At 38.0% G+C, this 12,119-nt stretch overlaps 1 protein-coding gene across 1 annotated transcript in view; it reads right to left on the bottom strand.

Annotated features, from left to right (window-relative positions):
* Window positions 1-12,119, bottom strand: part of LOC142354240 (integrin beta-3-like) — a 402,746-nt gene that overhangs the window by 69,907 nt on the left and 320,720 nt on the right. The window contains exon 15 of the mRNA XM_075406494.1: window positions 4,827-4,955. Within this exon, the coding sequence (XP_075262609.1) occupies window positions 4,827-4,955 (129 nt within the window). The remainder of the gene's footprint in view (window positions 1-4,826; window positions 4,956-12,119) is intronic.

Genomic DNA, 12,119 nt, shown 5'->3' with positions numbered 1-12,119 from the left:
GGGTTTTAAGCGGCCCACTTCCGTCAAGCTCAAGTTTAGTCTCAACGTGTTTCAAAGCCAATGTCGAACACGATTATGAATTAGCTTGTCAGGTTAAGTCTTGGTATGATATGGAATCGTACGGCGCGTTCAAGCAGTTTGACCCACGATCCGCAGCGGATGCTCGCGCGCAGGAAATACTTGAAACAACACCTTTTCATAACGGCCAAAGATACGATGTCGGTATGTTATGGGCTGATGACAACATCCAACTCCCGAATAACTACTTTTCGTCACTGGTACAGCTCAAGTCTCTCGAAAAGCGGCTCTCGAGAGACCCAACATTGAACGACAATTAAGCTAGTACTATCCGTGAAGACTTGGAAAAAGGTTACTTAATTACAGTCCCTGATGCTCACAAGGTCGAGCAGCGGTCGGATAAAGAGTGGTAGCTACCACATCATCCCGTAATCAAACCGAACAAACCGGGGAAAGTGCGCAGAGTACTAAATGGTGCAGCAAAGTTTCACGGCACTTCTTTGAATAAATCTTTGCTCACTGGTCCCGACCTGCTCTAAAACCTAATCCATGTAATACTTAGGTTCCGTCAACATCAACTCTCCGTGTCCGCAGATATCGAGGGTATGTTCCTCCAAGTGGGTGTCCCTGAATGTGATCAGCTATCATTGCGTTTTTTGTGGCGGGAGGACCCCACAACAAATGTTATATTGTATCAATACACTCGCCATATTGGGGCTAAAGACTCGCCCACATGCGCTAACTATGCATTGCAACGCACGGCCTGACACAATGTCAGTCAGTACCCGGAAGCAACCAAAGCCGTCCTATAAAACCTCTACATGGAAGATTACTTGAATTCGGTGGAGTCACCTGAGAGGGCTCTCAAAAGATCTACGGAGTTGGTGCATCTTCTCCATCTCGGTGGATTCAAGCTTACTAAGTTTGTAAGCGATGTACCAAATCTGGCTGATCGAATTGATGGGTCACCTCGGTCCACCGAACCAAAAGTAATTGCCTCATCTAAGGAGGAATCTTTGCACGTGCTTGGGTGTAAATGGGATCACAACAATGATACTCTAGTTGTGAGTCGGGGTACCTCCAGTACAGTAACTAAGTCTTTAACACAACGCTTGGTACTAACCCTAGTGTCTAAGGTATTTGATCCCATCGGCCTAGTGGCACCATTTACCGTTGGTGACCGATTGCTACTAAAGGACATCTGGCGTGTCAGCGGGCAGCACTGAAATGAAGAGTTACAAAAAGACACCGTTGAAAGGTTCCTCGAATGGAGTGTAGAACTACCCGAGCTTGCCGAAATCACTATACCAAGGAGCTACTTTTCCGGAAACTTTGAACACCTGGAACTACACATGTTTGGCGATAGTTCTCAAGAGGTCTTCAGCGCTGTTGCATTTCTCCGAGCTCAAGTAAAAACTTCTAGTGGGCCGAAAACAGAGCTTGTATTTGTCCTGGGTAAAGCTCGCGTAGCACTTATGAAAGTCATGACAATTCCAAAGCTAGAGCTTCAAGCTGCCCTACTGGCCGCTCGGTTGAAACAATACATGTCGAGCCCTTACTGTGCATATCAACAAAAATTTTATGTGGATCGATAGCACTACTGTCTTACAGTGGCTTCACTCCACAAACAAGCAGCCAAAATTCATTGCAAACCGTGTGTGCGAGATTTTAGAACACACTAGCGTTGACGAATGGAACCACGTTTCCTCAAACGATAATCCGGCAGATGCCGGTACTCGTGGTATGTCCGCTGAGGTTTTGTAATCAAGTAGCTGGGTGAGGGGTCCAGATTTCTTAAGAACCAAGGAATTCCCGTTCGAACCAAGCATCGAAGTAGTTAAAAACATCAAACTTGGTATAGTAACCAAGGGAACTGACGAAACCAATACATCATTGGACGCATCCGTAACCAAGTCAACTAAGGAACCACCCACGCAACTAACTCCCTTCAATAAGTACAGTTCTTATCAGAAGTTGCTACGGATAACAGCGTACGCACTCCGCTTGCTACCTTCTCACGAATGTTACCGTAATGCCGATGGTAGCATCATAGACCCCACGGAGCTTGACGAAGCAGAGCGTCATCTCCAGTATCTTGTCCAAGGAGGGTCATTCAATGCAGAGAGAAAAAGATCCCCTCGAAAACAAACCCGTTAAACGGAGTAGACGTATTGCTCCGTTGTCTCCCTTTATTTGGCCAAATCGTCTAATCCGATTGGCGGGCCGCATCAAACGGTTTGTCGAAGTCGACTTTGATGTAAAACATCCTATCGTTCTCGACACAGGCCATGCATTTGTAAAGTTTTTCCTCAGGCACAACCACGTTAAACATCATCATCAAGGTATTGACTACCTGCGGGCTAAAGTACAAGAACGTTATACCATCCTCAAATTACGATCGTCACTGCGTTCCATTAAATCCAACTGCGTCACGTGCAGAAAGTTCCGAGCTGCCACTAACCAGCCAATCATGGCTGACCTCCCAGTAGAAAGACTTGCATACCAGTCTCCTCCCTTCACGAACACCGGGCTCGACTACTTCGGCCCGTTTTACGTTACTGTACGTAGGACTACCGAGAAGAAGTGGGGTTTCCTCTTCACATGCTTAACTACTCGTGCCGTTCATGATGAAATCGTTCCATCCATGGACGCCAGTTCGTGTGTATTGGGAGTGGAGCAGCTCGTCTCCCATCGGGTTACTCCTGCCATTTTCTGGTCAGACAATGGCACTAACTTTGTTGGCGCAGAAAAAGAACTACGCGAGAATATCGAACACCATCAACATCGCCGTCGAACTTGCCCACAAAAGCATTAAGCGGAGGTTTAATCCGCCCAGTACGCCACACCACGGTGGCATCTGGGAGAGGCTGGTACGTGGTTTTAAGCGAATAATTTACACCATCCTCGATACTCGTCGTCTCACGGACGAAGTTTTGAACACTACTTTTTGTCTCGTCGAACACGCACTTAACGCACCCCCGTTAACGCCCGTAAGCGCCGACCCGTCCGACCTAGGCGCAATAACACCTAATCAGTTCCTACTCGGTAACCAAGCAACAGCTGTTCCGTCAATCGTTGGCGTCGACGAGTTCGGTCATCGTAAACGGTACGCCGGCGCACAGTCGTATGCTAACACTATTTGGTCACGTTGGATCAAAGAGTACGTACCGGCGCTGAACAGACGCCTGCCGAGCAACACCTTAAGACCGGTGATTTGGTTTGGGTAGTTGGAGAGACCAACATAAGGGGTTACTACCCCACAGCTCGCATCACTGAACTCCGTTACGGTTCCAACAGCGTCGCGCGCTCCGCCGTCCTGCGCACGTCTACCGGATCGCTCGTTCGCCCGCTTGTAAAATTAGTAAAGATTCTCCCAAGATCTTTTGGGCCGGAGGATGTTACTGAGTAAAGCGAGTAATATATCAAAATGCGTCATTTTTCTTAGCCAATCAGAATCGAGTATTTCACTGCGCATAGAAATCGTTCCAATTTACGTACAAAGCTCGGAAAAAGTGCAATTAACATAATTTCAGGTAAAACTAATCATAAGACCTATCAAATAAGACATGATTCGGCTCAGTAATTTTCGGGTTTTTGGATGCATTGGTACAAAATGGTGACTGGCATTGAACTGATTCGTTATCAGACAAAATACCGGACAAAAAAAAGAGCATCAAAAATTGCCGTCTAAAAACCACTTGTTGCTATGTACGTTACAATCTTAATACGTTGCTATCACCAATACAAATATGTTGCTATCATCAATGAGCTTATACGTTGCGTTATATTGTTTGTATAGACTGACTATATCGTTTTTGAGTAAAATGAATCGATACGAAAGAGTGTTTTGATCACCTTTAAACTGTAAACAATTTGACAAGCAACAGCAAAAATGCCGGAAAGTAGGGTGACCTTAAAGAACATCTTTAGTTTCTATTCCACCAGTTTATGGGTCAACAAAAATTGTTGGCCTGGTTTCAGGATCGTATTCTTTCCAAAGCTTTAATTTTATTGTCTTTGTGAAACTTTAATTAAAGAACGATCTGAGAAAAAACCAGTTTGTTCAAACTAGCTGCTAGTGTAATAAGATCGTTCCCCTTTCAAACTGGGTCTAACTACCCTCAAGTAGTTTAAGGGAAGTCAACACGGACCAATCAATCGAAAAGTCAAAAAACCATGGAAAAACTTTCCAACACCGACTACAAAAATCGCTTCAAACTTCGTGTGAGTGTATTTAAGACCGAAAAAAATCCGTCCAAAATTTCAACAGATCGGACAAAATTGCATAGAAAGATCGGCGGACTAAAATAATCTCAAACTGTAATTAGAAAGCAATTATACGGGCCATAGTTTGAGAGACTAAATAACAATCTGCTGTTTTGTTATGAGTCCAATAATGCAACTGAACCAATGGCAGCATATCCCAAATGTTCCTGAGGCTGTAATCGGATAGAAAGGCTAAATTACTAAATTAATCCTGCCGTCCTTTTACTTTGTTTCGGATGCGAACCGAAGAAAAAAATTATATACATAAAAATACAAAATTATTTTGAACCTCTAGGACGGATTCTAAGCGACACACAGAATTAGAGAGTCCTATGGCCGAATGTCAGCTTAGCCTCGTGAACAAATTCTTTTTCTTTTGACCTAACAAGCCAACGTGCCTTTTTTAAAATTGATAATCAATTGCAAAATCATGTCAGAGCTGTGGGCTTAATTATTATAGTAATTATATAACATTTTAAAATTATGCTATCTATATACCGTGGTTATAAACTATACCAGAGGAGTAACGAAACGGTTCTTGCCTTCGAATCCAAACTGGCAATCGCAACTGCCGTCACACATACAACCCAGTGACCTTCCGTTGCAGATGGAACCATCATTGAAACTGGGGTCCATGCACACCTTCTCTCTCTTACACTGACAATTCGTATCTACATAGAACAGATATATTAAAATAAAAGAAAAGCTAAATAACAAGGAAACAAAAGCTGTGTAGATTTTTTATTTGATTTCTTTTTTGTTCTTAAGTCTGAAAAAAGCAACATTGACTTAGCTTGGTATATAAGTTAGGTCTGTTATATTAAATATGAACGAAAGAGCAAAAGTAGAAACACCGAGATAGTAACATGAAACCACAAGCAGAGGTAGTTACAAAAATTGACTCGGATGCACAAAAATGTGATCACAGCGATGCGGAGGGCGATCGCGGGCGGAAGCGAGCGTGCTGAGTTACGGGTGACAAGGTCAAACAAACAACCGCCCTTCACTCCATGAATTTATTTTTCTTAAACAGTTTTGGTAAATCGCATACTTAGAGACTAGTGAGCCGTAAGGTTCGAAGACAACTTAATGCCCTCTGGGCTTTACCCCGTTTTTGAGGACAAAAAGTCAAATGATCAGGCGAAAAAAAACGATAAGATGTAGAAGAAAGGAAAAACTGCTAAGAAGATGAGCAAAACTACAATAATTACTAAAATTTTCACTTGAGAGGAATTACACAAGTGCCTGCAAAATAAAACAAAGCTGGCTGGAAATGCGAAAGCTTCCTATCCAATTACTAAAACTTAGTAATCCATAATACATTCAACGAGACGGCTCCTGTGGGCCTATGAGTAGCACACAATGTTCCAATATACGTCTATGGTTTGTGCCGTGTGAAACTTCTTTCTTCTGAGAAAAACTCGTTTCATTAACCAGGAACAACTTGAAGCAGTTGAATTAATTGGATCAATTTTGAGTACATCTTCTTCAATGACGGAAAAATGACCAACCATCAGAACTGCCAATTTCATTTTTTTTTTACTAAAAACAAACCATACGCACTGTCCTTTTCATCGCAAAATGATGTTCAAGCATACTCAAATGCAAAGATGAAGTGCCGAAAAAAAATTACAGGAAAAAAATTTCGAAGAGCAAAGTCTTTCCATTATAGAAGTCTTCTTAAAGGCTTATTATTGAACTTTGCCTCCATTTTTCTCTTAATTTGGTCAATTTGTAGCTTAGTGTCAGCAATGAAAGAATGCTCCTTCTCTCTAATGAAATCAAATTTAATCTCTATTGCGGTTTTACAAATTAAGTTATGGTTTTCTGGCTTTGATACTAGATTTCACAATTTTTTTAAATTTCAGGTATTTGCCCATTCTTCACGTTTCCTAGTTTTGTCACATTATCACGTTATTGACAGTTCATATATCATATAATTGGCGTCCAAAATAAAGCACAATCGATAATATCAAAATCTTAAAGAATATAGACACTGCTTTCAACCGCTGCGACAATACTTCGTCGAAGAATTTAATTGAACTTTTTAAATTTTGTCTTTAACTGTCGTTTTCACTTTGTCTTTTTAGACGTATGAAATTTCCTGAACAATGACCCGGTTTCATTGGCTTTTCATAGAAGAATAGATGGGCCGATTTTCTGATATTAGTAGATAACTTATGGCTTTCATGACTTTGAAAACAATTGTTTCCCAAAACAAGAAACACTTTATAACTTCGCATTTTTTCCTTTTATTGTCTGTTTGTTACCTAGTCTCGTCAATTACAAGCCAAACATGACAATATTGTTGTCATGGGAAGGTGTGAAAGATGGTGTTACAAAATCTAATGTTTTCAAAGAATTTGTTATGACTTTACTGGCTTCGGCACGGGTTTTTCAAAAAAAATTAGTTTTTGATTTTTGTCATAATATACGTTCTTTTTGCAGACGTAAAATATATTCTGGATAAATGAAGGTCGCAAGCACTTTCTTTGGAGGACTGAATGAAGTTATTTAATTATTTCATTTTGTAAATAATGGCTTTCATGTCTTTGGAAATAATAAGCGTTTTCTGGCAAAATTTAACTGATATATGCTTGTTGTCTATTTGTTGTTCTTCTTGTAACCGCATGAAAATCGAATATCGACAGTTCCTAATTTCCATCTTTAGAAACACTGGTAATCGTAAACTTATGGGATATTTTAGTTGCTTTCCTATGGTTTTCATTACTTTGATTATAATTGTTTTAAAAAAATACGCGAACTTTTCAAATTTACTATTTTTGCTCTTTTTTGTCTAACTTTTACCAAGCCTTATTATGGACTGGTCCCACCATATCTGTTCTGGCGAATTACAAGTTATTTTGTTTATTTTCCGTTTTATCTGACGCTACTTTGACTTTGATATTAAGTTTTGTTTTTTAAAACGGACATAAATTTTTTGATGTAAGCAATGTTTGTTGTTGTTTGATTTTGCTGTTCCTCTTGACTCGCTTTCTTAATATTGGCATATCTCATCATTCTAATGCATCATTTTTTACTCCACTGAGTTATTTGCTTTGGAGGCTATCTTTTCGTTCATACACCTTTTTTTTGAAAAATACTTGAATTTTTGGGGTTTCTATCTGTTCCTCATTTGGCAGACAATTACGCCAAAATTGTGGATGAGCGGGGTCGAAACCTTATGTGTAATCCCACATTATCGAGCCTCCTTGTTGTCATTTATTTTTCTATATAAACTGTTTTCCCGTTAGTCTCTGACGTGGAATAACAACAACAACCAATCGTGCTGAAACAATTACAACGTCAGTAAAACGTTCAGTAGAAGTTTTTAATTAAAAAATCTATCGACGCAGTCAGTCTGAGAGAAAAAAATGACAAACAAAACTTACCAACACAAACAAGCAATAAAATAACAGACTGCACTCTACAATGTTAGCTTGAAATGGACAACAAATAAACAGAAGGAAGGTTGCCGGAAAATAGCCGCCGTTGATCTCTTAACGCCTATCGTGACTAATGCAAAACAAACAACGTCCTCTGAAAGTGAAAAAAGTAATAAAGAGATCTAACAGAACGAGTTGAATAATACCACGAACTGACTATTAACCACATCACAGGAACAACTGTCAGTAGTTATCAAAGCATAAAACGGCCCGTGATGAAAAAACAGAACTCCAAAAAAATAACTTTCATTCCGCTTCTTGCAGTAGTGACTAAGCCAAAAGTCCGATAGTAAAAATTAAATTACTGTTTAACATACGACTCTAAGAGTAGAATACATCAACGCTGAAAACTAAAGAAATCGGTAGGATACAACAAATAATACGAGAAAATCGAATTTCGCCCAGGTCTTTCAAAAAAGGCGTCAGTCATCATTTAAACGCGTACCAAGATATTACGGCCCCAAAGCACATAAAGCTATCTGCAGTAAAAAAAAAGACATGAAGCCAATTATTTCTCATAATTTGAACAAAAGGGCGAAAATAAAGCTGGAAAAAATTAAACATAGCTGGCAGATTGCCGGAAAATAGCCGCGATAGACCTTTGGGGCCTTCCATGAATTGAAGGAACCAAAGAGATTAGATAGACAGATCGACCACAAGTCCTTTAATAGACCACTAGACTTTTTGGGTTAGCTTTGGACTGTCATTTTTATGAGACACATAAGCTCTATAAGGAGAAAGCCCTAATAGGGCTTTTCAAAATTAGGATCTTTTCCGTTTGTGCCCCCTCACCTTAGCGGGCGCATCATATTTGCACCCCTCAGATGCACGTGCAATAATTTAATGACTTACTATGTAATGGCACGTGCTCTGTAACTGGAGGGCGCATAACATACTGGGAGCACAAACGGAGAAGATCCCAAAATTAATATTCGAAATCAAAAACTCAGGCTCTAATAATCAAGAATTAAGGCATATATGTTTGGCACTACTTAGATGCACACTATTGACCTTTAACAAGTAAATGTTCATAAAATTTAAAGTTCCATAAGTTAGTTCAGAAGTCATTTTTTTGAGTGAGGTAAGTCATTGAAAAATTCAATTCCAAGAAGTCAGGGTAAGACGAAACAAAAATCTGTTAGACGAAACAAAAAAATAGCAGGACCAGTCCTGAAATACAATTCAAAGAATTGAATGAAAAACTTAAGAGTGCTCTACCTGACCAGCAGATCAATTGAACAAAGCCAGCCAAAACACAAACAAAATCATCTCAAAAATTGAGAAAATGAAACAATCAAACTGAACAGAAATATACTCATTACTAAAACTCTTTAAGCTTTTACACTTTAGGCAAAATTTCATCTCTTTAAATATAACAATTTCAGAAATATTTTCAAAATCAATTTTGTCTTTGAAATCGGTCCAGTATTATATCTGCATGACCTGAAAAATTTAATTGGCCCTTGAAGATCGATTAACTCAAAAACGACCGAAAAGCTTAAATCAATGGCAAATTTTATTGAAATTTTACTAAAAATCGTGATATTAACATCTTCAGATTTATTTCTGTGTCTCCAGAGGCTATCCATTAACCCAATTCCAAGCATTAAAAAACTCATTAGCTCAAAGATCGATAGGCAATAATTTTTAGAAAAAATCTCATATTTCGAAAAAAACAGAAATTCGTTCTATTAAAATGTTGCGAAACCGTTCAATTACTCCCTAGCAACTATCTAATAACATACTATCAAACTCTGGATGAATTCAGCTGGCTACTGAGGCAAGAAAAACTCAATAAGACAAATGTTTTGAAAAAACTTGCAAAACTTGCAAATTTTATGAAAAAATTTCTTAAACTCGAAAAGTTAAATTGTTGAAAACAAATCCATTGAAACTAACAACTATGCAGTAACTTTTATCAGACCGTGGAATAGGTTTTCTTGCACTTGAGAATGAATAATCATAAATTGACAAAACTTTCGGAAAAATTGCAGATTCTATCCAAAATATGCAAATTTTGAGACATTAAATTAATGAAAACCAATTTATTATTACTAGAAACTATACAGTGCTCTATTACCAAACCAAAAAAAGACATTTCCTAGCCCTTGAAGCTGGAAAAACTCAAAAAATGACAAAAATTTTCCAAAAACTTGAAAAAAATTGCAAAAATTAGTATCAATTTGCGTGTTTGTATTTGTAGTACCATATATCTCATAAAATGGTCATAACAAGTAAATTTATTTTGCAAAAGGCCTTCATCATTTTTCAAAAACTTCAACCTAAGACTAATCAAACAAAAAACTCAAAAAAATTACAAACATGAAAAATTGCCAACATTTTGAGCCCAAAACTCCTAAAAATGACCTTTAACCATCAATTAAGTCCATCCCAGCAGCTGCACCACTCTAAGCACTTGAAGGGTTACTGAAGGCCCCTTTGGGCGTCTAATGAAACTTAATGCCCGCTGGGATTTACCTGTTTATCCCGTTTTGAAAGATCAAAGTCATTGAAAAATGTGTGAACACATCAACATCTTAAAAAAAAAACACAGCGCCCCAATACAATTCAAATTCTTTGAATTGTAAAAAATTAGGAGCGCTATAATAGCCGCCTGGAACTGAGGACGCGGCTATTAACAAGTAATGTCAAAATCAACTTAACTGTTCCCTCAAAAATAAAGTATTCACTACATTGCGTAATTCAATGATCGATAGAGTTTAAAATCCATTCAGTTGAAACAGTGCGTGAGGACAATCAGGAGTCAAAGTAGAAAGACGTAGCAAATGTAAAACAAAAAAAGTAACGCGAATTTAAAAAACAGCTTTACGAGTACCGAATCAACTCGAAGTAATACTTTACTTATACCCTTGCCAACCACTAACTAATTAAACTGTTATTTTCATTATACCATTTAAAGTGAAATAAACATCGGAATCTTCATTGTCTTTAAGAGACTGTCAGGTATGATTTAGTGTGTTCTAAATGTACTGTCAATAACAGGAATTAATGTACCGCCAACAAAGATCAACAATTAGGGCAAAGCTCAAAATATTGCCATTAATCTTTGACAAAGAATCAGCTACGATCTCAAACGATGATTAAGATTCACTTATGTCTCATTGGTAAAATATGAGATTGTCATTAAAGATAAAACAAATTTTTTGGCCAAAATCGAAACATACCCGGCAGATTGCCGGAAAATAGCCGCCGTTGATTCCAATAAGCATGATTCGGATTGAAATAACAGAAGATATTGAAAAAAAAAAAGATTTTTGTACAAAAACATTTTTTAAGTCCGATTTAATTTGATGGCATTTCGTAGTTGAACATACTTTTGTTTCTTAGAGAGAGGCTACAGGGGCTACTATCAATAACAATAAGCATTAGAGAGAGGTAACTAATACTTATAGGAACGACGTTCAAATAGCGGGCATCTAAAATTGGGCTTTATGGGTTTATCCCGTTTCTATTTCTGACTTCAATTTTTTATACTGACTCTGTTCATTTTGAATTGCTTTGCTGAGCAACTGATGTTCAAAATCACTTTTAGCAGAATGAGAGAAGAGAGGAACTAGCCTAGAGAAGTCAAAAAGATTTCACGCAAAATGTTGAAAAGGCGGCAAAATGAGGTAAAGCGAAACATTTTTTTATTCGACGAAGTAAAAAAAAAAAGAGGAGCGCTATAATAGCCGGCTGAGAAGATGAGGGCGGCTATTAATAAATATACCCGGCAGATTGCCGGAAAATAGCCGCCGTTGATTCCAATAAGCATGATTCGGATTGAAATAACAGAAGATATTGAAAAAAAAAAGATTTTTGTACAAAAACATTTTTTTAAGTCCGATTTAATTTGATGGCATTTCGTAGTTGAACATACTTCTGTTTCTTAGAGAGAGGCTACAGGGGCTACTATCAATAACAATAAGCATTAGAGAGAGGTAACTAATACTTATAGGAACGACGTTCAAATAGCGGGCATCTAAAATTGGGCTTTATGGGTTTATCCCGTTTCTATTTCTGACTTCAATTTTTTATACTGACTCTGTTCATTTTGAATTGCTTTGCTGAGCAACTGATGTTCAAAATCACTTTTAGCAGAATGAGAGAAGAGAGGAACTAGCCTAGAGAAATCAAAAAGATTTCACGCAAAATGCTGAAAAGGCGGCAAAATGAGGTAAAGCGAAACATTTTTTTATTCGACGGAGTAAAAAAAAAAATAGGAGCGCTATAATAGCCGGCTGAGAAGATGAGGGCGGCTATTAAAAAGATCAAATATTTTACAAATATCAGTGTCATAAAAACTATAAGCTTCAGACAATTCCAACTGTGCACAATTAGAAAAAAGGTAATACAATTTTATAGCACTCAAAGGAAAAAAATACTCAG

This window comes from Convolutriloba macropyga, chromosome 15 (assembly GCF_964194025.1).
Source record: "Convolutriloba macropyga chromosome 15, txConMacr16.3, whole genome shotgun sequence".
In the NCBI taxonomy this organism is placed as follows: Eukaryota; Metazoa; Xenacoelomorpha; order Acoela; family Convolutidae; genus Convolutriloba; species Convolutriloba macropyga.
This window is presented reverse-complemented; position numbering and strand designations above follow the sequence as displayed.